The sequence below is a fragment of the Oncorhynchus keta genome, chromosome 32 (assembly GCF_023373465.1).
Source record: "Oncorhynchus keta strain PuntledgeMale-10-30-2019 chromosome 32, Oket_V2, whole genome shotgun sequence".
In the NCBI taxonomy this organism is placed as follows: domain Eukaryota; kingdom Metazoa; phylum Chordata; class Actinopteri; order Salmoniformes; family Salmonidae; genus Oncorhynchus; species Oncorhynchus keta.
The window spans coordinates 9,399,289-9,426,181 of NC_068452.1; the positions used below are offsets into that span (position 1 = coordinate 9,399,289).

At 42.1% G+C, this 26,893-nt stretch overlaps 1 protein-coding gene across 8 annotated transcripts; it reads left to right on the top strand.

Annotated features, from left to right (window-relative positions):
• Positions 1 to 7: 7 nt before the first annotated feature.
• LOC118365016 (kinesin-like protein KIF16B) lies at positions 8 to 25,976 on the top strand. 8 transcript variants are annotated; one of them, XM_035746904.2, is made up of 28 exons: positions 21 to 361; positions 1,835 to 1,904; positions 2,080 to 2,193; positions 3,539 to 3,655; positions 5,199 to 5,296; positions 6,193 to 6,302; positions 6,502 to 6,644; positions 7,087 to 7,255; positions 7,577 to 7,708; positions 8,920 to 9,095; positions 9,705 to 9,770; positions 9,962 to 10,021; positions 10,185 to 10,304; positions 10,448 to 10,499; positions 10,625 to 10,762; positions 11,647 to 11,729; positions 12,068 to 12,156; positions 13,239 to 13,271; positions 13,635 to 13,688; positions 13,959 to 15,326; positions 15,856 to 16,014; positions 17,706 to 17,811; positions 17,904 to 17,951; positions 18,272 to 18,322; positions 22,261 to 22,386; positions 22,540 to 22,629; positions 22,735 to 22,818; positions 23,667 to 25,976. In XM_035746904.2, exons 1-28 carry the CDS (start codon positions 315 to 317, stop codon positions 23,835 to 23,837), a joined length of 4,074 nt encoding a protein of 1,357 aa, XP_035602797.1. In that variant the 5' UTR covers positions 21 to 314; the 3' UTR covers positions 23,838 to 25,976. The 8 variants fall into 8 exon arrangements, with proteins under 8 accessions (XP_035602794.1, XP_035602796.1, XP_035602795.1 ...); XM_035746905.2 differs by lacking the exon at positions 17,904 to 17,951 and having other exon boundaries at positions 23 to 361; XM_035746907.2 differs by lacking the exons at positions 22,261 to 22,386; positions 22,540 to 22,629; positions 22,735 to 22,818; positions 23,667 to 25,976 and adding exons at positions 18,845 to 18,898; positions 18,987 to 19,128 and having other exon boundaries at positions 18 to 361.
• Positions 25,977 to 26,893: the final 917 nt, after the last annotated feature.

Consider the following 26,893-nt stretch of genomic DNA (forward strand, 5'->3'; position numbering starts at 1 on the left):
TTTACTATCGTATGACACTTTGTGTGTTTGATTATTTTTTCTGTGACGGTAATGTTAGCAGGAAAGTGCACGCTCAAGTCTCAGGGAGGCGCATAAAGTAGCAAGCCCTCTTCTTTTGAAAGTAAACGTGGCTCTGTGTGTAACCGGTCGGGTGTTACAAAGGAAATTGGAAACAGACTCAAGATACCGAATCGCGCTTAGCCAGCTGGTTTTGGGTGCTAACAACATTTATTTGTACTTCTCACGATTGGGTTGTTCCTTTCAAGGATACCTGGATCTAGTAGCAGGTGACGCCGACAAAACAGGGATGTGCAATGGCATCGGTGCGGGTGGCTGTCCGGCTCAGGCCTATGAACAGACGGTAAGTAAAGAAAAAAAAACATGCTAAAAGAAAACGGCCAAATTATGCTATTGTTGTTGTTACTGGTTATATTGTTTCCGTTGAAGAGAGGCGCCCGGCTGGACACTGGCTCACTGTGATACATTGTAACCATTTCGAACGTCTAACAGTTTAACACATTCTAATTTGAATGGCCATGTTGCAGTAACACTGCGTATTATATTTTGTCATAACAAGCACTGACGTTGCCACAACTGGGTCTTCAACATTTAGAGGGAGACAACATTTGGGATTTAAAAGCCAACCCCACTCAAAGGAGCACGGGCCCACCACACACCACATTGCTAATCTACCAATAAGAACGCCTGGAGGTTGGCACAAACACACATTAGTTTATGTGGCAGACAGCTGGCAAGGTGACTGGTGAACAGGTTAACCAACAAAACAAACATGAAGAATAGGAACTAGTGCTACCATGGCTGTGCTGTGTCCGGTATTGGGAGTTAGTATTAGCAGCCACCCAGGGATTATGGGATACCTTAATCATTTTCTGATCTCTATCAAGAATTGCATGGCATTTTTTAAAATCACAAACTATTTCCTACAGTAAATAGGATGCATACATAGCTGCATGATAGAAGACAACCACCCTGCCACTTACTCTACACATCTATGCTGGGGTGGCAGGTAGCCTAGTGGTTAGAGCGTTGGGCCAGTAACCGAAAGGTTGACGATCAAATCCCCAAGCTGATAATGAAAAATCTGTCGTTCTGCCCCTGAACAAGGCAGTTAACCCACTGTTCCTAAGCTGTCATTGTAAATAAGAATTTGTTCTTGCCTAGTTAAATAAAATCAAAAGGTTAAATGTAGGTGTGTGAAATATTATGTACAGATTCCAAATAAGATTCACTATGAACCTGTGGGGAAAAACAAGGAAGGATTCTGAAGGAAGTGACCTTTGACACATTTTTATACCAATTGGCCTAGAGTATAACCTGATCCAGTTGGCATTGTGTTCATGGTAATCTGTTAGGCACCAGAAAGTACGGTGTTATTTCATTACTTTATGTCATATTGGAAAGGCCACTAATAATAAAAGCTTGAACTGAATACTTCCACAGAGAGACTAGGAATAGTCATACCAAGAGACATTTCCTCCAGACCTTTAGTGATCAATTAAGCAAATATGAACTAAGAGGATTCAGTTGGCATTCTTCCCGACCCCAGACGCCATACACTAGCCCGATCTTAGAGAGAATGTAGCCTTCTGATTAATTAATCACAGTAAATGTATGTTGTCTTTTGTTGCTAATGTAACTGGTACCTTTCTTGTTGGTCCAATTTGTGAATCACAAAGTACTGCATTTTGGTAATCATTTTTTTTTTACTCTGATGCTCCTTCATTGATTCACTGTCTCTGTTGCATCCTGGTTTGGCTCAAAGAAAGGTGAATGTTAGTTATTTGGAAGTATTAACCTGTTTTGATTTTTACAGGGAGAAGGACTTGACTGCCAAAAACATAATTGAAATGAAAGGGGACAAGACCACCATTACAAACTTGAAGGTCATTTTAAGTTTTAAACTGCATTTCTATTGCAATAATAAAGCGTTGTGAGGGTTTGTCCGGGGTCGCCATTGTAAATAAGACTTTGTTCTTAACTGACTTGCCTAGTTAAATAAAAATTCACTCCACTTTGTCTTTACAGTATATTTCATCCTATTTTGTTGTATTTAATTAGATACCAGATGGCATTACCGGGGATTTGATGAGGGAGAGTAAAAAGACCTTCACCTATGACTTCTCCTATGACTCCGCTGACAGTAAAAGCAACACCTTTATCTCTCAGGAAAAGGTAAATGTCATATTTCAGTCGGAAAATGTTATCTGGACTAACACTTTCTGTTTAAAAAAAAAAAAAAAAAATTCAAATGTTTTTGTTGTTGTTGTCCAAATCAGATTATAGTCAAAGCAGCTTACATTTGCCTCTGTTCAGCAGTCATTTACATGTTTTTAGTTGTAGGACATTTTGTTATGGATGGAAGTTCATTGAGTCAAAACAGTTGTCTAATGTTCTGATGGTATAGCCCACATGTTGACTCCCAAGCTTCTGACATAAGATATGACTTACTGTTGCGCAACCTTTAAACAAAAATCATAACATTGCATCATACAGGAGTCAAAGTAGATTTAATTTCTTACTGGTACAGTACCTTATCACATACACACATTTTTTGGGAGGCTGAAACAGAATGACTTAGAATCCCTGTTAAGATCTCTGTGGGCCTAAAAGTACAGATTTGTTGTTTCATTTGAATGTATTGCATTTTTAATGTGGCATTAACATAAACAGTCATGACGTTTTCATCTGATTATCAAACAATTAAAGGACAATGTTCCTGTAAGCCTGGCTATTTGCTCACGTTCCTCCACTATAAAATAATTCCTGAATGCGTACAGTGCACTGTGCACCTGCCATTTGATGAATGGATGTAACAAAACACCAAGAGGTGTAATGAATGACATTCAGTGATTTTTGTTTTTGATTAGGCTTACACTTGTAACCTGAATTGATGCGTCCACTGTCCACGTGCATCTTGGTCCCAGCCACTCATCTTTGCCTCATCTTTGCCTTTGCAAAATGTGTTATCGCCAAACCACATCGCATTTTGAAGCGTATTGCACACAATTGCCAACTTTTCATGTGGATGACATGCGGTAATGATAAATAATTTTTTAGAGGTCTACAGTTTTCTTGGAATCTTTGTTTTAATTATTGTGATATGTAGAGCGTACCCCCACTTTATTTTGACGGTTCTCTGTCCTGGACCTTACCGGCTTACTTTCACCCCTGGCATCATGTCAGTGCAGTTTCAATAGTAACACAGCCTATGAGCTAATTGTTATAAATGTGTTTTAAAACTATGCATACATGAATTCCATATTTTTGACTTTGTACTGTATTGGCTAGATTCTTTCTTTCACTGACTGCTTACAGTGAGATATGTTTGAAGTCGTTAGATCTGGGGCCTGTTCAGGAGGTCGCAACTTTACGGAACATTCAGATCTAAATGTACTGTTTGGAACAAATGAGTGCCTGTTATTGTGAATTGTATCAGCTACATTACATTCCAATTTGCCAAAGCTCTGAACATTTCACCTTATTGAACAAGCCCATGGTTTGCCCTCTTCCTTTGCAGGTGTTCAAAGACTTGGGCTCAGATGTTCTCAAGGCTGCGTTCCAAGGCTACAATGCCTGCATCTTCGCCTACGGCCAGACCGGCTCGGGGAAGTCCTACACCATGATGGGAAATCCAGTGAGACAAACATTCCCTTTCTTGGCCTGTGGTCAAAAAGCATATTGGAGTAGGAGCGCTGATCTAAGATCAGGTCTCCCTTGTCTATATAATCTTGTTCATAATTATCCTACTCTGAGACGCTTTATGAATACAGGCCCAAATCTAAGACTGGGCTGTGTTCAGCAGTTCACATGATTAAATATATGAATGATTAAATATACAGGAATGGAATGCATTTCAATGAATAGGGGTACCTTGTTAATTTGTGTAATTCCTTTCCTTAATGCATTTGAGCCAATTAGTTGTGTTGTGACAAGGTAGGGGTGGTATACAAAAGATAGCCCTATTTGGTAAATGACGATGTCCATATTATGAGAAGAACAGCTCAAATAAGCAAAGAGAAACGACAGTCCATCATTACTTTAAGACATGAAGGTCAGTCAATCTGGACAATTTCAAGAACTTTGAAAGTTTCTTCAAGTGCAGTCGCAAAAACCATCAAGCGCTACGATGAAACTGGCTCTCATGTGGACCGCCACAGGAAAATAATCCTCAGAGTTACATCTGCTGCAGAGGATAAGTTCATTAGAGTTAACTGCACCTCAGGTTGCAGCCCAAATAAATGCTTCAGAGTTCAGGTAACAGACATCTACATCAACTGTTCAGCGGAGACCGTGTGAATCAGACCTTCATGGTCAAATTGCTGCAAAGAAACCACCACTAAAAGCACACCAATAATAAGAAGAGACTTGCTTGGGCCAAGAAACACCAGCAATAGACATTTAGATCGGTGGAAATCTGTCCTTTGGTTTGAGTCCAAATTTGAGATTTTTTGTTCCAACTGCCATGTCTTTGTGAGACACAGAGTAGGTGAACTGATGATCTCAGCATGTGTGGTTCCCACCGTGAAGCATGGAGGAGGTGTGGGGGTGCTTTGCTTGTAATCACTGTTGGTGATTGGTTTAGAATTCAAGGCACACTTAACTAGCAGAGCTACCACAGCATTATGCAGCGAAGAAAAACCCTTGAATGAGTAGGTGTGTCCAAACCTTTGACTGGAACTGTATAACGTACAACAATCATGCCTCTCTGACATGGAGATAAGGAATCAGGTCTCCTCTGTTCATGACATTTCTGGAACTTTCCACAACATTTGCCTACTCAACAGAGCTGTTGTTTTTATTATCAGACTATTGGGACTTCAATCAGTCGTGGAGACCCTAAGCAAATATCACAGTGACGAAGGAGGGCACTGACAGTCCTGTTTAGGGGAAGTCTAGGGGAAAGTGATTAGGGGAAAGTACAAGTCAAAGTTCAGTGTCAGTTTTATCTGTGGCCTCTTGTATTGGATTGTTTTGGAGAAAGACTAAAGCCAAACATGTGACATATTAAGAGTTTTCCCTGTAATGAGTAATGGATTATTTTAATATCTATTCTGTAACATATCAACAGGTTTCCTCAATCCAGTCCTCCACTGAACAGGGTCAATTATTGTCAGGTTTAACGTCATTATCGGCTGCGATTGATTAAGTGTTTGATCTATGGATTTATTTTTCATCAGGGAGATGCTGGTCTCATTCCACGGATATGTGAGGGTCTGTTCAGCCGGATTGCTGGAATGACTCGTTGGGATGAGGCCTCCTTCCGCACCGAGGTCAGGTAAGAGAACTCTGTCCATTGTCATTCTCTGGAATGAAAAAAAAAAAGACAAACGTTTTTATTTAACCAGGCAGGGCAGTTGAGAACAAGTTCTCATTTACAACTGCGACCTGGCCAAGATAAAGCAAAGCAGTGCGACACAATCAACAACACAGAGTTACACATAAACAAACGTACAGTCAATAACACAGTAGAAAAAAATCTATGTACGTTGTGTGTAAATGTAGGGAGGTCGGCAATATATAGGCCATAGAGGAGAAAGAATAAAAATTTAGCATTAACACTGGAGTGATAGATGTGCAAGTAGAGATACTGGGGTGCAAAAGAGCAAGATGATAAATGACATGGGGATGAGGGGGATGAGGTAGTTGGGTGTGCTATTTACAGATTGGCTGTGTACAGATACAGTGATCGGTAAGCTGCTCTGAGAGCTGATGCTTAAAGTTAGAGAGGGAGATATGTCTCCAGCTTCAATTAAGAAGCTTAAAGGAATAATCCACTCAAAAACAATACTTTTGGTATTTGTTGCATTAGTCCACTGTTGATACTGTGACAAAATGTTGTGCATGTCAGCAATAAAGTTTTCAAGAATATATAATTTTCCAAACACACATTTTCACAGCCGGCGTGATGCGTTTTGCATCATATGATGGGAATCGAAAGGACATTGCTCAGAGATGCACTAAAAAGATATAACATTAAAAAAAAATAATGGTGGCTCAATGATCCTTTTTTAAAATGTAATAAAAAGTGATTGCACATGATCAGTAAACAATCCAGCAATTCGTACCTCACCCAAGAGATGACAAAAAGTGTCCCTTAATAATAATTGGTAGATATCATCAGGCTAAACTTGACCTCTGAATGACCTCTTTCTCTCCTCTCAATGTCATTAGCTACCTGGAGATCTACAATGAACGTGTCAGGGACCTGCTCAGGAGGAAGTCCACCCAAACCTACAACCTGAGGGTGAGGGAGCACCCAAAAGATGGACCCTACGTGGAAGGTAAGACAACAATATGCTTTTTAGATCATAATGAATGAGATTCTAGGCGCATAAGGGACCTAATTTGGTATTTTCTCTATTCATTCTGAGACCGATCCCACACCTGTCCTGTAAGGCAGAATGGTGGCTCCCAAGCTCATTATAACAGTGGATATCTCTCTGTATTATGAACTCCAATGTTAATCCAATCTGACCCCAGACCTGTCCAAGCACCTGGTGCAGAACTACCACGACGTGGAGGAGCTGATGGAGGCGGGCAACATCAACCGCACCACGGCCGCCACGGGCATGAACGACACCAGCAGCCGCTCGCACGCCATCTTCACCATCAACTTCACCCAGGTGGGCTGCTAGGCAAGCTAATGCTACAGCTACCGCTAGGCTAGCTAGCTACTGCTACTCCAGGGATGCTCAACTCCAGTCCACAAAGGCCGCAGTGTAGTAGTCCTTGTTTATTAGTTAGGGACTGATTCAGTTACCAAGTGAGTGGACTCCTAGCCAATCAATGACATTGATTGAGAGAAATAAAAAGTAGCGGGACTGTGGCTTTGGAAGACTGTATGCTGCATTATATGCTGTATGCTAACCCTTAAAGGGGTTGCCACTAATAGCATCTGTGATGGCACTTATCCATATTAGGAAAAATTAGATACATACAGTGTTGATTGCACCCACAGTTTAAGTGCAAAGTTTCGACTCAAAGTTCTTCATCAGACTTAACAATATTAGCCTTTCAGCCTCTTTGAAATCCTTCAGGGTTTTTACGCGTTTTGTCCCTCTCCAGGCTAAGTTTGATGCGGAGATGCCCTGCGAGACGATCAGTAAAATCCACCTGGTGGACTTGGCGGGCAGCGAGAGAGCGGACGCCACCGGTGCCACTGGAGTCCGGCTCAAGGAGGGCGGCAACATCAACAAGTCACTGGTCACCCTGGGCAATGTCATCTCCGCTTTAGGTGGGTAACTGTTATACCAACTGTTATATCATTGAGACAGCAGATATGAAGACTTATTCGTTGAAGTCTCATAATATTTTTTTTTTGTCTGGAATGAAACCCCTTATTTGGCAATGTCTTTTAGCTTGAATATGCAGGCCACAATAATACATTTTCCCCTCTACAATATTTGAACCACAGCAGTGTTCCAATGTCTGTTGATTTGCCCATTGATCAGACCTGGATTCAAATACTCTGAGTGTTTGCTCTAGCCTGCCTGAAGTGCCAATTATTTTTCTTATTGATTGATTGATCTGAAATCTTTTCCTTGTCTTGGTCCAGCGGACCTGAGCCAGGACAGAGTGAACACCAACCTGAAGAAGAAGCAGGTGTTTGTGCCTTACAGAGACTCTGTGCTAACGTGGCTCCTCAAGGACAGCCTGGGAGGCAACTCCAAGACCATCATGATCGCTAGTAAGTCCTTAATAATGACAAATGTCTTGCATTTAATCAAATGTTTCCAATCCTTCCCTTGAAAAGCCCCAAATACACCGGACTAGGAACCCTGGTTTTTACCTGTCTACTTCAGGATACATGGGGAACCCTGGATTGTCATTAATTTATATAATAACCATCATATCGAAGTAAACCTGGGAGTCATGCGATGACATGGTGTGTGGTTCTCCCACTACAACTCAGGAAACCATGCAGTTTATTAGGCTACAAATTAAATAAGTCATGATGAACTTCAAAGCATGGTGAAAGTGCACAGTATGAGCTTGATGCTCGACTGCCGTTTGACAAATTAAAATATTTTCGCTCTTATCCATAATAATCACATGCTATTTTTGACTAGAGCGCACGTGCCAAGACCAGAGAAGGCACATTTGCTATTTAATTGCAAGACCTGAGTAGGCACATTTGCTATTTAACGCCACAGTTTTTGTGACAAAACTATCCGTAGATTTGAAAATGCGATGGAAACATATCTAACTTTTAGAAGAAAAAAATGAAAACTTAAGCAAAAAAGTGAATTTTGTGTGCATTACGTCATCACGCACTGATTAAAAAAAAATCTGAAACAAGTCCGTTTGGTGGAAACACACCACTGGTGTGACAATATGCTAATTTTCTTAGAAAATGTTTGAATATTCTCATTAAAATCTGTTGCCAATTGGATGGAAACCTACAGTCAACATGGTTCTTACATGGCATTGTACATTATGTATTTTGTATGTTTTCAGTGTGTTTTCAACTCACTAAAATTACAAAGTTAATTGAACTGATTTAACTCTGGCAGTCCAAGCATGTGCAGAATGTGTTTTGGCTCTTCAGCTCAGGGTAAAATGGATGATGGGGACGGTTACCGAGAGCTCTTCAGCCATAAAACAATAGGGGCCCCAATTTTTTTACAATTTTACCACAGCAGGAATCATGAATGTGCTTTGCAGACATTGCTGGGTTCCTAGTAGAGTATACTTGGTGCTAGAATCTGTGAACAGGGCTTTCTAAACCCTTGTTAAGGCTGACTTTATGTATATGAGGCTTAAGTGTGGTGAGTGGCCATAAATGAAATATCTCTGATATGTTTGCAGTCAAAGATGTAGCATTAGAACACTGCAAATGTAGAAGTGTTTTGTAGTACGACAAAGGTTTCAAAGATGTTTTGCTCTCATTTGCGGCAGCCATTTCACCTGCTGACGTCAACTACGGCGAGACGCTGAGCACTCTGCGCTACGCCAACCGTGCCAAGAACATCATCAACAAGCCCACGATCAACGAGGACTGCAACGTCAAGCTCATCCGAGAGCTCAGGGCCGAAATTGCCCGACTGAAGGCCCTTCTGGTCCAGGGAAACCAGGTGGGGATTTGTCACACTGATCTGAATTGTTTTGTGTGTGTGTGTTGATGGATTAGGGTAGTGGTTCTCAATCCTGGTCCTGGGGACCCAAAGGGGTGCACATTTTAGTTTTTGCCCTAGCACTACACACCTGATTCAAATCAACAACTCCTCATCAGGCTTTGATGATTTGAATCAGGTGTGTAGTGCTAGAGCAAAAACAAAACTGTGCACCCCTTTGGGTCCCCGGGACCAGGTTTGAGGACCACTGGTTTAGGGCATTGGAACTCAACTATCCTGTCCACTACAACATTTTCTCTGTATTTATTTATTTAAAAAACAAAACCGCTCTACAATACACTGCCTTACAAGTTACGTAAAAAACTGTTATAGTACACAAATGGGTATAGCAAAAATGTGTTTTGTTAACTTATGGGCACTTTTTTATAATGCATAACTAGTACATTATGTTTTATTCAAATGTAACATGTCCACCTTTCCAGCTGCTGGCCTATGACCTTGTTGTGTTTTAAATGTCCCATCTTATCTAACTAGGTCGCACTGACTTGGAGAGTATTGATGTGTGATTCAATCATGTATTGATTGTTGGTTTGTTTTCATCCTTCTCAGATTGCACTTCTTGACTCACCCACCGCTCTGAGCATGGAGGAGAAACTACACCAGAACGAAGCCCGAGTAAGGCCATGTGGATGGTTCCTTTACGAGTAAAAATGAACACCATTACCCAAAATAAGCTATTGATACTTTGGAAGTGCAGTGTTTTATTCTCCGAATCCATAAACAAACAAGTCAAGCATTACAGCAAGTTAATGATGTGACCTCCTCTTTGATATTCAAGAAAAATATTTTTGCACTTTCTGTCATAGGTGTTGGAGCTAACCAAGGAGTGGACTAACAAGTGGAATGAAACTCAGAACATTCTCAAGGTGAGTGGGTATATATTTGTATAACATTTCAAATTCAGTTTAGTTCACAGAAGCACTCCGGTTATATGCCTTTTTATATTATAGTCAGCTGTGAAATTTAATTGACCTAAGTCAGAATCCTCAATCAATTCCTAATGACTGACAATTGATCTGGTCTTTACAGGAAGAAACCCTTGCCCTGAGGAAAGAGGGAATCGGTGTCGTCCTCGATTCGGAGTTGCCTCATCTAATTGGTATCGACGACGACCTCCTAAGTACTGGCATCATCCTCTACCATCTAAAGGTTATTAATTTGACACTTTAGTCATTTTTACACTTAGTTTTTTTTATCAGATTGCTTCACATAAGTTCATTTGTCCTCCTATTAGACTTACATAGAAGTTACATGGACTTGACACACTGTATCGCTTTCATTTGTTTTTCTAGGAGGGCAGGACGAATGTTGGTCGAGACGATGCGTCGACTGTTCAGGACATTGGTGAGTGGCCTCTGTTACATACTCTATCCGCTGTCGTACTTTGCTACAAATCACGACAAAGAAACAATTGATAATGCTAATGCATGCACACACTGTCTTTCCCTCTCATACTCTCTCTTCCCTAGTTCTCCATGGGCTGGACCTAGAGAGTGAACACTGCATGTTTGCGAACCAGACCGGCACCGTCACACTGGTTCCACTCAATGGGGCCCAGTGCTCCGTGAATGGAGTGCAAGTGACAGAAGCCTCCCCACTAAACCAAGGTATACGCTTTTGGTGGCACGTTATTTTGACTGTCTGGATCTTCCATCTGTAGATGCTCTACAGATGATCATAGGCTACTATCAACAAACTGTTGATAAGCAACTGCTTGCTACGGTTACGGTTAGAGTTAGGTTTAGAATAAGGGTGTGGCATATCAAGAAGCTGATTAAATGGCATGATCATTACAAAGGTGCACCTTGTGCTGAGGACAATAAAAGGCCACTCTAAAATGTGCAGTGTTGTCACACAATACCACAGATGTTTTTAGGGAGCGTGTAATTGGCATGCTGACTGCGGGAATGTCTATCAGAGCAGTTGATATTGATTTCTCTACCATAAGCCACCTACAACGTTATTTTAGAGAATTTGGCGGTACGTCCAGCCGGCCTCACAACCGCAGACCACGTGTATGGTGTCGGATTGCTGATGTCAACGTTGTGATGGAGTGCCCCGTGGTGGGATTATGGTATGGACAACAGACTGAATTGCATTTTATCGATGGCAATTTTAATGCACAGAGATACCGTGACGAGATCCTGAGGCCCATTGTCGTGCCATTCATCCGCCACCATCACCTCATGTTTCAGCATGATAATGCCCGGCCCCATGTCGCAAGAATCTGTCCACAATTCCTGGAAGCTGAAAATGACCCAGTTCTTCCATGGCCTGCATACTCACCAGGCATGTCACCCATTGAGCATATTTGGGATGCTTTGGATCGACATGTACGACAGCGCGTTCCAGTTCCTGCCAGCCAACACAATGATTGTTCTGTGAATGCCCAATCAATAGTAAAACCCACCCATGTGCATTTCCCTTCCTATGTATTTTTCTCCCCCTTATTATCTTTATTCCATGTTTATCGTTCTATTGTGTTTGATAGGTGCTGTTATCCTTCTGGGGAGAACCAACATGTTCCGTTTCAACCACCCTAAAGAGGCAGCTAAACTAAGGGAAAAGAGGAAGGTAACACCAAAGGCTCTATGTCTCTCAAAGGCCTTTTATAGAAGCTTATTAGTGGCGGTATTATTAATTTGTTGTTATTATTATGTGTGGATGACCTATGCTCCCCAGGGGTTTAAATCAAGTAAGTCATGACTCGTATAGCTTATTACTCATGTAGCCAAGCATTTCGCTGCACCGGCGATAACATCTGTGTACGTGATCAATAAACTTTGATTTGAAATAACCATCTAGTGGAAGGGCACGTTTACTGTAAGCGTTGTAGGATGCAGGCGACTTGACCAATGAGTCATTATGAGGTCAATGATCATGTTGAACTTAGTGTTGGTAATTTTTTCCAGAGTGGACTGCTCTCTTCCTTTAGTCTGTCCATGACCGATCTCAACAAATCATGTGAGAACCTCTCCACAGTAATGCTCTACAACCCAGGGTGAGTGTATGTATCACCTAATCCCAAATCGGCCCCTAGCCCCTACTGTCTATGCACTTGTGGAGATCTGAGAGGATTGGATAGGTGTAGGTAATATGGCGAAAACTCCATCTAGCCTATCAGAGGGCAAGGATGAAGCTATTCCCATATTGCTTATACTAATCTATTCCTCTCAGATCTCCAGAAGTGCATGGGGAGTAGGCAGTAGGGCTGGTTTGGGATTAGTCAAATGTATGCTCCAGGGCATGACTGATTCCCCCAAACTCCCTCTGCGCAGTTCCCCCTGCCTTTTCAGGAGTTCGTAAGCGCTCCTTTTCCTCCATTCGCTTCAGTCCGTTGCTGCTCACCCGCGTGACCACAGACTGAAGCAGTGGATTGGTTGTAAAAATACAACAACAAACAATTGGGCTGAAATACAATGTTACAGTGCCCAGTCAAAGACCTCAGTGTTCTGGTAGTTTATGTGTAGCTCAAAATGGAAATAGGGGAAACTATTTACTTTGGATTGGAGGGAGGTCTGTAACATTGCAACTGCTGTGACTCAAGCCCAAATCATGTGAGCTGGTCATGCTGCACGTCACAAATGCCACATCACTCAAACTGTATGGCCTTCATTGATTCTATTACTAACTCTCCAAATCTGAGCCAGAGATGAATTGTGCTTGTACAGAACGGCTAAGCAATACGTTTGTTTTGTTGTTGTACAGCACCCCTTGTGGAGGATGCAACTAGTCTTCATTTAAGTTTTGTACAGTACAACAAGTGGTGCCATAGCACTTACTCCTATTTAGACCTAAACCTGATTTTTATTTTATTATTATTTTTGAACAAAAAAAAACCTAGTATCACCAACTAGGTATCTACTAGGTAGATATGCACGCACAGACAAAACCCCCTGATTGTTAATAGGTCCAGAGCAACCATGGATATTCTGAGGAATACACAGCCAGTATTTAGTGAACATTGGTAATGGTTATGGCTGTGTTTTTTTTTTAACTCTCTTTGTGTGATTATTGCTCTTCATTAAGTCTCTAATTTTACAAGTACAGTAACTAATGCGTCTCTGACCCCTCCCTCGGCAGTCTCTTCACTGAAAAGGGGCCTATCTATCTCAGGTAGACCCAACCCAGAGTGTTCAATGTTCACTGCTTTGTTTTAACAGTGCTTGTGAAGCATCATTTTCACTTTGTCCCGCCACCACCATGTTTGAACATAAGCCGTCGTCGTCTCGTCTTGGTTTTATTATGATTTTGCACGTCGCCTCGCTTGCTTCAATCACCGCTTTTGCACAAAATGATGACATCAAGCTTTGACATCCATTGCCTTGTATGAAGCTCTTCAGTCATTCCATGTGCCAATTGCAGCCTTCATTTCTGTTATCATGCTGTCTCGTTGAGTAATACTGGTGTGTGTGTGTGTGTCCAGTCTCAGTGTCATTGTTATTAAGCCAGCTAAATGATAATGGTGTACTTGCCTAGGTTGGAATTTGAGAGACAGCAACGGGAAGAGCTGGAGAAGCTGGAACACAAAAGGTGTGAGGGGAGACGCACACAAACATTCTCATATTTTGACTACATAAGGCCAGTCAGTAATGCTTACTCACTAGTCACCTGTAATGCACCACGTTGTAGGAATGGTGTGCTTTAAAAGCAAATATGCTGACATCACATGATTATTGTAGACTCTTATTGTTAATACCAATCGTTCAAAAAAATGCCTTGTTTACTATGCATGTGTTTGGTGAATGACCATAGCGTATTGCATCGTGTTTCATGATTTGTTTGTATTTGCTTGGGTTGCAGGAGGCTTATTAAGGAGATGGAAGACAGGCAGAAGTGTGAGAAGGCGGAGCTGGAGCGCCTGCAACAGGAGGTGGAGTCCCAGCGCAAGGAGTCGGAGCAGGTGCAGCAGCGCATCCTCCGCCAGGAGGAGACCCTCCGCTGCCGCAGCCAGGACATCGAGAGCCGCCTGCGCGACCTCCTGGCTGAGAAGCAGCGCTTTGAGGAGGAGCGCCACCGCGAGACCAAGGAGCTGGAGCTACACAGGCGCCAGCGGCGAAAGCAGCAGCAGGAGGAGCGCGAGGGTGAGAAGACGCAGGACGAGGAGGCGCAACGCCATAGTGAGGCGGCAGAGCGTGCCGAGCAGGCGGAGATCTTCCGCGAGCTGGAGCGGCTGAAGCGGGAGCACGAGGAGCAGGCCGTGCGGCTGGAGGCAGAAAGGCGGAGGCTGGAGGAGCGCGAGATGGAGCAGCTAGGCCTGGTGGGGCGCCTAGAAGAGCAGCTGAGGGAGCGCCACGAAGCGGCGGCTGCCCTGCTGACCCGCGAGGACACCCGGCGCCTGGAAGAGGGGCGACGTGCTTTGGCCGAGATCCGCTCCGCCCTGCTCCGCGCCAAGGAGGCCAGCGGGCGCTCCGACTGCGACGGAATGGGTGAGGAGGCCGGGCGCGCCGCCCAGGTCCGTTACACGGACTTCAAGGCAGCGCAGGTGGAGGAGCTGGGTCAGTTGGAGGAGGGTCTCCGGCTGCAGAAGGAGTGCCTGGAGAAGGAGGTGGCGTCAGAGCGCGCAGCCCTGGCCGTCCTGGTCCACGCCCACAAGGAGCGGCAGCGACAGCTGCGAGAGACCCAGGAGAAGGGGGCACAGGACTCCTCAGAATTCTCCCAGGAAGAGCAGCGGATGCAACAGACCGAGCAGCGCCTCCTCTTCAAGGAGCGCCGGCTAGCCAGCCTGACCGACAGCCTCCTGCCGGCGGTGGCTGAGGAAAGGCAGAGGGCGGAGGAGCTGCTGAAACTCGGAAGCTCCTCTGGCGCTGGCAGCATTTCGAACATCTCCCTGGGACTAGACAACACCCTGTACCAGGTGGAAAAGGAACTTGAGGAGAAGGAGGAGCGCCTTACCTCACACTGCGCCAGCGCCGAGCAGCTTCAGCAGCTGCAGGAGACGTACGAGTTCACGGCCAATGTGGCGCGCCAGGAGAAAAAAGTGCGGCGCAAGGAAAAGGAGATCCTGGAGTCACGGGAGAAGCAGCAGCGTGAGTCCCTGGAGCAGGCAGTGGCGCGCCTGGAGAGAAGGCACTCGGCGCTGAGGCGCAGTGTCTCACTGGACCCAGAGAGTGTGGAATCCAGGCACAAGGCCTCCGTTCTGGGGCCCGCGCGGGAACTCGACCAAGAGAGGTGTGCACGCTTGTTATTCACTGTCACTACAGATACATCTGTAGAATCAATGAATAGTACAACATTTGTCCTCTAGTGGAAGGTGTGCAGTAGACCCATTGCTATCCACATAATTATAGAGAATGTAGATAAGCTGATGTCAGAAAGTTTCAAGAGATGAGGGATGGTAAATGAGTGTCGTCGATGAGTAATGTTGGTATTACCACATTGGTCAATCCCTCCTGTCTAAAATGGTGTTCCTCAATTGGTAATATGATTATGGACATGATAAATAAGTAACTCTGCCTTTTTATAATTATATTGTACTATCACAACCGGACGTAATTGGGAGTCCCACAGGGCGGCGCACAATTGGCCCAGCGTCGTCTGGTTTTGGCCAGTGTAGGCCGTCATTATAAATAAGACTTTGTTCTTAACTGACTTGCCTAGTTAAATAAAAAAAAAAGTAGTTTTGTGGAATGAGCGTATTTAGCATGACTCTGTGGGTCGATAGACACATGACGACTCCATCTTCTCTCCACGTCCTCAGGGTGGACCGGGAGATCCAGCAGCTGAAGCAGAGGATCAATAAAACTGAGGGAAGTGGAAGGAGTCACACTGGGAGCGTCGATGAAAAGACCAGTCTCAGCACCCCCCCTGTCAGCCCAATCCAGAGCCTACCCCCAGTGCTGCCGATCACCGATGACGGGTACAGTGCCTTCAGAAAGTTTTCAAACCCCTTGACTTTTTCCACATTTTGTTGTGTTACAGACTGAATTTCAAATGGATTAAATGTAGATTTTGTTTTTGCCACTGGCCTACACACAATACCACATGGAATTTGTTTTTAGAAATGTTTACAAAAAAACAAAACAATACAAAGCTGAAATGTCTTGAGTCCAGAAGTATTCAACCCCTTTGTTATGGCAAGCCTAAATGAGTTCAGGAGTAAGAATTTGCTTAACATGTCATGTAAGTTTGCATGCACACACTGTGAGCAATAATAGTGATTAACAAGGACTTTTTAAAGGACTACCTCATCTCTGTGCCCGTACAGTTCTCTATGTGGTCCCTCAAGCGGCCAGTGAATTTCAAACAGCTTCAACCACAAAGACCAGGGATGTTTTCCAATGCCTTGCAAAGAAGGGCACCTATAAGGAAATACAAAAAATGAAAAGGCACACTTTGAATATCCCTTTGAGCATGGTGAAGTTATTAATTACATATTGGATGGTGAATCAATACACCCAGTCACTACAAATATACAAGCGTCCTTCCGAGCTCAGTTGCCGGAAAGGAAGGAAACCACTCAGGGATTTCACCATGAGGCCAGTGGTGACTTTAAAACAGGGTTTAATGGCTGTGATAAGAGAACTGAGAATTAATCAATAACATTGTAGTTACTCCACAACTAACTTAATTGACAGAGTGAAAAGACAGAAGCCTGTATAGAATAAACAATATTCCAAAACAAGCATCCAGTTTGCAACAAGGCAGTAAAGTAATACTGTAAAAAATTGCGGCAAAGCAATTCACTTTTTGTCCAGAATACAAAGTGTCATGTTTGGGGCAAGTCCAATACAACACATTACTGAGTGTCACTCTCCATATTTTCAAGCATAGTAGGGGCCGCATCATGTTATGGGTGTGCTTGTAATCGTTAAGGACTGGTGAGTTTTTTTCTTTTCTTTTTTTTCTTCTTTTTTTTCCCCAGGATAAAAGAAAAACGAAATTGAGCTAAGCACAGGCAAAATCTGGTTCAGTCTGCTTTCCACCAGACACTGGGAGATGAATTCACCTTTCAGCAGGACAATAAAGGCCAGATCTACACTGGAGTTTCTTACAAAGAAGACAGTGAATGTCCCTGAGTGGCCGAGTTACAGTTTTGACTTAAATCTGTGGCAAGACCTGAAAAATAGTTGTCAGCAATGATCAAAAACCAATGTGACAGCTTGACGAATAATGGGAAAATGTGTGGAAAGCTCTTCGAGATTTACCCAGAAAGACTCACCGCTGTAATCATGATTCTAGCATTTATTGGATACCTATCTAATCATGTGGGTTTAATTTTCTTTTTTAATTTTTTTTTTTTTACAAATGTTAGAACATTTCTTCCACTGACATTTTGTGTAGATCGTTGACAAATCCATTTTAATCTCACTTTGTAACACAACAAACTGTGGAGAAAGTAAATGTGTGTGAATACTTTCTGAAGGCACTGTATGTGTCATCCTATGTAATATTCACAATGAGCCAGAAACAGCACAGGCAAATGTGTTGTAGGGTGGAGGAGAATGACGAAATGTAGATCATAATAAAGATGCATTGTTTTTGGACAGTAGGGTTGACCTGACCATTGCCGATTTTGACTATCTAATAAGTTTCCTTATTCGTTGACAGGATAAATGCATACATTGAGGAGGAGGTTAAGAGAAGGTTACAGAAGCTGAACCTCTTCAATGGTGACAAAAACATTGAGCTCTCGCTTTCATCTGAATCTCTGCAGGTAAGCATCAGTGATACATTGTTTTGTTTGCCTGGCAATATTAAGATTGCTATAAAAAAATAGAAATGATATGAAGTTCTTCAATCCTACAGGAGGATAAAGAAGTTAATGAATCTAGCTCTGTTAGATTAACAGATGAGGTAAGTCCAGGTCCTCGACACAGGGTATACAGAATGGACTATAATCTGCATGCATTTCTGATAATTTTCTACTGAGGTTACATGGACCAATTAAGTGGGGTCTTTTCCCAACCTTTCTCCCAAAAAATTGTATGTGGATGATGTTTTGCCTGGTTTGCTTTTCTTTTCCCCAATATGAGAGGAACTCTTGCTTGCCTAATGGTAAAGCTGTCCATTTACCACAGCATATGCAGTTTTGGTTTGAAATGAATTTGACATTGCAATGTATCTTTTTAGGAATTGTTTGTCATTGCTTAGAAGTGTGGTCTTATTCATTACAGGATGATGACAAGCTGCAAAACCTTGTCAACCCCAGGAAATTGAAATATGAGGTAAGGCTTGAGTTTTTTTCTGTTGGTGATGAAGAAACCAACCAGACATTTTTAAACAATAATTTAACTTGACTGGCAATCATTCTGAATCTTCACTAACCACCACACCAACTATGATAAAATGCATGCCGTTTATATAAAAGTTGCTTTAGGGAACACCCTGCTTTACAGGAATCACAAATTTGTATCTGATAAACATAGAAGTTTACTAAACCAAGAACTTAAGACCTTTTTATAACGAAATTGCAAAAACACAAGACTATAAAAGAAGCAGGAAATTTGATAAAATACTCAATTGGCTAAAGGAAACCAGGCACTGACAGAGGAGGTCGACATAAGTGTAGAACAGGATAATTAGAAATGTCCAACCAAACAGGGTTGATATCTGGTTTTGTAAGCAAAAAGGAAAGGTCAATATTGCATGGAAGCCTGGGATGTGTAATTTTGTATTCATGCTGCATAACAATCATCAGTCTCTTTAATTGCCTTTTTAAATTGAAATCTTGCTCATCTGGATTTTAGTTCAATCACAACTGGATTTTTACACTTGGTGGAGGAAGATCTTAATTTACTGGGGTGAGAAGGAATACATGAAAGACTATAATTCAGAGCTGTGATCTCTGGTTTGAAGTTATAGTCATGGAATCCCCCCTTGTCCACACAGAAAGACTCCATGCCCTTGCTGTGGCGTAGCTTCCTGTGTATCCCAGAACGTGAGACGAGCACTCACCTGGAAGGGGCTACAACAAGTTCAGAAGAAGAAGGCGGCAAAGACCGCTCTGAATTAGATAAAATTGGCAATCCAGAAAGGGAAACCAAAGTCTTGGCAGAAAATTATAGAATGCCTTATAAAGAGGGTGACAAAGCAAAATGGGGGCAGGTGGAAGTGAAGGGGAAGGTTGACCAAGCTGACTTTGAGAAGAGTAGCTGTGATTTTAAAACCAAGGACTGTGGATTTAGGTCTATAAACACCATAGTCGGTGAGGAAGGAAATAACAGCCAATGTAGGCCAGATGAGGGCGAAACCAATTTTAGTTGTGACATTGTTGATGACAAGATGAAAAGTCTATCTTATTATCAGTCCAGAGAAACCAGAACAGAAAACCCACTGTTGCTCTCACAGTTTGACTCTTTGGAAGGAACTAAGGACCAAGTTCAGAACACAAGCAAGACAAGTAACGACACTGCAACCGTGATAAATGCTGAATTCCCCATACTGAGACGAAGTTCAAAGAGACAAATCACCATCGAGGGCTACTTTGGTCTCAACAAGATCTCTGAAGAGTCTGTAAATGGGCAGGTGCAAAGGAATCTGAGAACTTCAGAACCAGATCTATTAACCAACGAACTGGGAGCCAAACAGAGTTACGTCCTTGGATACTTGGCAGGCAAGCTGTCTGGAGTTTATAATGACGCTGGACGATATCTGCAGAGTACACGGGATATCATTCGGCAGGTTCGAGCAGGAGAGACTTCAGCATTGACTAGTACATTCTCTCCGTACATGACCATAGTTAGAAAAGATCTTCCACTTGCTCAGGAAAAGCAGCTTGAACCTTCAATGAAACCTGACTCAAGGCAGAATAAAGTTCATTTTGCCAATTTGACAGGCAATTGCCTTTTCAATGTACCTGAGAAAGGTACCGTGTCTCCAATTCCGGACATTTCATTATGGCCTAAAGGCTCTATGACTACATACAAAGACGGGGAGCCTGTAATTTATTGTCAGACGCTCGTGCAGTTTCCCATATGCCTTTCTGAATTACAGTCTCTTCCGCTTCAGAAGATGCTCTATCGTTTGTACTGTGTTACGCCCAAAATCGCTGCCATTTCCCACCACCTTTTGGGTATCTACTGGCTAAGCGTTGCCAATTGCAAACAGCCTACACCACAACCAAGTTGCTTACTGTTATCTGAAACTGACCTCTATGCAGTCTCCGCTGGTACTGGTTTAGGTAACAACCAACCTTTGGCAGTTTTTCAGCACTTCAGTCTCTTGCACATCAAAGAGATCCAAGTGAGCTTTGCCGGGCAGCATCTACGACTCCTGGGCTCCACTAAAGACACCATCTTGGTCATCTTCACCCACAGTAAAGAGCTTACCCAGGCGCTATGCTGTACCCTGCTGAAGATCCTTGCCCCGGCACAGGTTCAGGAAGGCCCAGGAGCCCACCCCTTGCTTTGTGGAGACCTCTCGCGCCTCTCTCTGGACTGGAGGTCCCACGTTCCAGACCTCCTGCTGGATAGTGGCCTCTGTGTTACCTCACGCTTTAAGAGGATCATGGCTGATCTGCTCTACATCTTGCACGGCAACATGGAAGAACCCAACAAGCCCTCCTTGGCTAACATACACCTTCTTCTCTACACTTCCATCAAGGTGGAAAACTATTCCACCTCGCGCCAAGTTGTCCTTTGCCAGTTCTTTCTCACCGACAATCACATAGGCCTGGTGCAAGAGGATGCTGTGTTCCACCCGGAACCTCGAGGCTCAACTCTGGTTCCCATCCAGCCCCAGTTTCAGGGAGTAGAGCTGCGCAGACGCTCAGACATCCGATGTGTGCTCGTGAGACACAGCGATAGATGTATGGTGCTTGACATCGTATTCTCCGTGACTCACAAAGGGCAGATTGAGACTAAAAGAAAAACCAGGAAAGGCTTAGGCATTGTCCCTCTACCTTCTGATTGCAGGCCCCCAGCTGATTCCTGGAAATTAACTTTCAGCTCTACCTCGGATGCAGCAATCCTAATCAATCACCTGTCGAACCTGATAAAAGGATGTAATGCTAATAGGTAATAAATGGAAAAGAGTTTAACGGCCACTGCAAGCCTGAAGCGTAATGACTGTGCCGTCCTGCTGAACTCCTCTTGTTTTCTTTCAGTATTGCACTTGAGCAAGAAAGCCATGGTGAGTTGGCTAGCTAGCTACATTCAGTATTGTCAGCCAACTGCATTTCTGAGTATAGTATTCAGATAGCTAGTCTGATAACATTAGGGTTTGCATACTACAAGAGTTGAGCAACATTGTAGTAAAGATTTCACTTGTAAATATTTTTTTGTTTGAGCATGACGGTACTGTTCTACCACTTCCAATGTGTATTTAAGTTAAAATTATTTGTTTGATTAGTTGAAAATCATATTCCAAAAAAACAATTATTCTTGTAACACGGCCTTTGTAATTGTTAATGCATGTCCATAATGTCAGTAACATTTTATTGAAACTTCTACAGGATCCTCATGAATATTGTGTTATAAGAAAATACATGTCCATATTATAAATATAGATCAAATACTAAAATCTAAAGGTCTAACCCCAATGGCTGCTATTGATTTTAAAGTATTTTATAGTATATTTTAATGCTTTTAATGCTTCTCTTCTTAACATACTGCCACTGTGGTACACCTTAATCAAATCCTAGTCAATCCTTAATTGTCACTTTTAAGAACAATTTTACTCACAAACCTAAGTGTTTTGTATTGGTGTAGTTAATTAATTGGATATTTCATAGATTTTCTTTCCTACTACAGGGAATAGAATGACCTTTTGTTTAGTCAGCTTAGCTCTCCCTCTCTGTTCTTACATGAATGCTCACATCAATCATTTATGGCTGGTAGAATGTGTTTTCTTCAATATGTTTGTGTACACATTTATGCATATTCATCATGGTAATATGCAATATGATTTTGAGGAATATGTATGAATAGTAATATGAAGAATGTCTGAAGTATACTATGACTTGACTATGATCACTGCAATAATGTTAATTGTTTTAACAAAAAAATAAAGATGGGCTTACACACAACCAGGCAACACAAAGTGTTCTATCTAGCTGTTCTGTTTCGTACCTATTCACTGTTGTCATATAAATAAGACTACACCTTCCTGTCCATGTTTCTCTCTCTCTCCCGTTTTCCTTTCATTCCACCCATGTCTTTCCCAGCATCGATTTGTCTCTGTCCCTCTTGGGACCAACTCCGACTACCTAAAGGACCCTGTTAAAATTAGCATTCCTCGCTACGTTCTCAGAGGGCAAGGGAAAGATGAGCACTTTGAGTTTGAAATCAAGGTAAGCGTCTCTTGTTAAGTACCTCTCAAGATCCAGCATCAATGGCTTTGCTGCCTCTGGTCTTGCATACAAGTCTGACCGGTCCATATCCCTTCTCCATTGTTGAGTTAGTTGTATCAGTCTTGTACTCAGTATTTTCCTCTCTCTCTTTAGATCACTGTAATGGATGAAACGTGGACAGTCTTCAGGAGATACAGCCGCTTTCGGGAAATGCACAAAACTCTCAAGATGAAATTCCCAGAGGTAAAAGACTTTTGAACTAGGAATTACCACATACTACACATCCTCTCCTATTGTACCAATTATATTACTATTATCTACAATCTTAATGACCTTATTCCATACCAGCTTGCAGCTTTAGAATTCCCTCCCAAAAAACTCTTTGGAAACCGAGACGAGAGAATGGTTGCTGAGCGGCAGAGTCACTTGGAGGTGGGTGCTGGCATTGACGCATACTATTGCGTTTCTTAAAAGTAGTATAATTTAAGTTGTAATGATTGGACAGGGTTATCGAAGTCTTGTCGGTGACAAAAGTCTGAAGGTTTGTCATTCTCATCCATCAGTTCAGAGACCTATTTGTTCCTTGTCATACATTAAACGCAGTAGTCGCCAAACTGTCGATCGCAAGGTGTTCCTAGTCGATCACCAAACATTTCTGTAGAAAAGCCAATGATAAAGCCTTTACTACGCTCCAATTGTTTTTGTATAAGTCTTGCGCTGTTGGTGGTCGGTGCACTTGAATCAGAAGCCCTGTGTACCGGGTAGACAAAGTGTTCCCATTTTGAACCATTTCATTTGTCTGAAGGGACGTACTCTGCCTACCCTGCAGACCAAGAGAGCTAAATCAAGTGTGCCTACTGCGCTAGCCAATCGGATAGCTCAAATCACTGTGCCTACAGCTTCCAACGACCCCAAAGCAAAGTCTGATATTAGCGAGCAGGGAGAGCAGGGAACTTGAGAGGGCAGACCCTCTGCTGCTCTCTCCCTCTGCTGAGACTGACCATCAGATGCAGGTACCATCAGTATAGTAAAATACAAAAGTGAATTAGTTGCAAATTATTCAATTCATTCTCAGCTGTGCCTTGCAAGTGATACAACAACTGATCTATTTTGTTATCAAAGCTCAAGTTTTGAAATATAGTAGTCTGAGAAGGCCAAGTATAGCCAATATGTTGTGATAATGTATTAGTGCACAAACCTCATTCCTACAGAACTGTTTTTATTAGGTTAATGTTGCATGTGCTTACATTTTTTTTGCTCAATTTTTTTTGCTCCTCCAGAAATATCTGAAAAACTTCTTCAGGGTTATGATGTCGCCCTCCTCGGGCTCTCCACTCCGTACTGATTCAGACTCTGAGGGTGGTCTGCAGCTGTCCAAGCACGCCATCTGTGACTTCTCCCCGTTCTTTAAGAAGGGCGTCTTTGACTACAGCAGCCACGGAACTGGTTGATAACATTTTGGATGAGGACGGGTTGGAGCTAGTCTGGCCCTGGATATTTTTGTGCTGTTTTGCCATTTCCTACAGTCATTGTCATGCATTGACCATTGGAGTTGACAAGACAGCGCCAGCAGATCCGTGACCAGGCTACGATGGAGCAGCTTTAATCCCAAAACCAAAGTGTGCTGTGCCTTCCCAGGTCGCAGTCTAGGTATTGGCCTCTGTACAACCAAGTTATCAGGGGCACCAAGGAACAGATATCTAACTTACTACTCACCTTACTACTTTTTCTTCTTCTAGCTCTCCTGCTTTCCTACTCACTCTCTTCCCTTCCTACTCACTTTCCTTCCTTTCTTGTTAGGCCAGTACATTTGGAAATTGTACTTTTTTACGAGGACCAAACGCGTGAGAAATAGTCTTATCTTATAAGTCAAGTAAGTAATGTAATGACAACAGGTGTAGAATATTTGCTATTACAGTGACACAAAATGGTTCTTAAGCGGGCCTTGCAGAAAGGCAATGCAACCGCTGCCAATCTAGAAGACATTGCAAAGTCCTGGCATTAGTGTCTTGCTAAGTCATCTACTCTGCTCTCTTCCTGTTCACCACAGTTTACTCAGAAATAATGTTCTGAAGGGAGGCTTCACAAAAAAACTATTTTTATGCAGCTATAATTTTGATGGCAACTCTAGTTTTTACCATTTCTGGTGATATGTAATTGAGACTGACATGTGCTGTATCTATGGGAACTGACCATGAAGGCATTACTCTTCACTACCTGTAGTGTTGATAAGGGTGGGCTGTTTCTGTTTTGTATGGGTCATGGCTTCTCAAACTTGCTTAAAGGGGATGTTCAGTATTTTATGACTTAATGTTAGACGGTTACTCATCCTAAAAGTAGACTAACCCAACCATGGGTTATATTTCTTCTAGCCCATAGATTACTTTCTTGGTTAGAAACCAAAAAACTGAACTTCCCCTTTTAATGTTGATATCATGTCTCATTATTGTACAATGTATCAGTTGAAAATAGTCTGAGGAGAGGTACTTTTGAGTGCAATAACAAGGACTCATGATCACTCCCAATTTTCAGAGAAATGTTGAGTTTAGTCATTTTGGTGAGCTGTCCAAGTAATGGTCTTTGACTTCACCTTTAATGGTAGCTACTACAGTAAAAAAAAAAAAAGTCAAGCTGATGTCGCATATGGCATTTGTGCAGGTTGAATCATAGTATTCAGGATTGTGAGAATAATTGTTGAACTAAGTGTGGCACATCTCTCAAGACGTCAACACTTAATTGGGTATGTTTGGGCCTAGGCAGTTGGTGTGCCTACTGGTCCTGAAAGCTGTTACTAACAGTGTTGCTCTCCATGTTTCTAATTGGGTAATAGAGTTACACTTTTGTTGACCACATGTCTTCCAAGTTTCACACTTAATCCAATCACGGCTGCGGATTCAACACTTGACAAAACACTTTCATAACTGGACATACTGTGCTAATACTTGTGTTGTGGATGTCAAACAGTTTACTTGCGGTTAGACTTACTATGTCTTCGTAAATCTGTAACAAAATTATATTATTTCTTAAATAAGTAATAAGGTGGTACAAATATACTAGTTTCACATTAAATGTAGCATAGTGCAAGATCTTTAATCACTCCCTTTGTAAAGCATATTGTATACATATAATGTATATTTGAATGTTTATGTGCATAGTTTTCTACATGAAGTGCTTGTACACACGCAATGTAAACTATTGACATTGAATGTCATAAAAGGGATTGTATATTATAACTGCTATAACTGATTTCGCTTTCAAAGGCTTTGATATCGTAATGATGTAAGAGGAGGACCAGTTTGCTTTACTGGTGTCCATTTTTGAGACTCCAAGTTGAGGGATTGAAAGTCAGTCGTACGTAAGTACTGTAGTAAACTTTTTTTTGGTTGTTTTATATAATTTTTTTAGAACGAATATAATTAGGATTATATTGATTTTCATAACTGACATTTATGTGTATTTATGTCCTGTAAAAACACTTGGCTATCTGCAAAATAATGTACAGCAAGAAACGAATTAGTTGTACCATTTTATTGAAGTTGTAACTGACACATTTACAAAATCAATACATTTGATAAAACTCCTGCAAAATATTTTGCTGTGGCATTGTGTGTGTATAACATGGATGCAGCTCATTTAAAAAATAGGGACAGTTTATAACCTCTTGAATATCTTACAGGAGAAATACACTTACTGGTGTAATACACAGCAAGGATATCAAACTATTTCTTATTTTACTTTTTTTTTATTCCACCTTTATTTTACCAGGTAGGCTAGTTGAGAACAAGTTCTCATTTACAACTGTGACCTGGCCAAGATAAAGCAAAGCAGTGCAACACAAACAACAGAGTTACACATGGAATAAACAAACATACAGTAACACAATATAAAAAAAATCTATATACAGTGTGTGCAAATGAGGTAAGATTAGGGCGTTAAGGCAATAAATAGGCCGTAGTGGCGAAGTAATTACAATTTAGCAATAAACACTGGAGGGATAGATGTGCAGAAGATGAATGTGCAAGTAGAGATCGGCTATGTGCAGTGATCTGTGAGCTGCTCTGACAGCTGATGCTTAAAGTTGGTGAGGGAGATATGAGTCTACAGCTTCAGTGATTTTATTTTATTTTATTTTTTTTTATATTTTTTTTTTGCAATTCATTCCAGTCATTGGCAGCAGAGAACTGGAAGGAAAGGTGGACAAAGTAGGAAAAGGCTTTCGGGGTGACCAGTGAAATATACTTGCTGGGGTGGGTGCTGCTATGGTGACCAGTGAGCTGAGATAAGGCGGGGCTTATCAAAGACTAGCAAAGACTTATAGATGACCTGGAGCCAGTGGGTTTGGTGACAAATATGAAGCGAGGACCAGCCAACAAGAGCATACAGGTCGCAGTGGTGGGTAGTATATGGGGCTTTGGTGACAAAACGTATGGCACTGTGATAGACTGCATCCAATTTGCTGAGTAGAGTGTTGGAGGCTATTTTATAAATGACATCGCTGAAGTCGAGG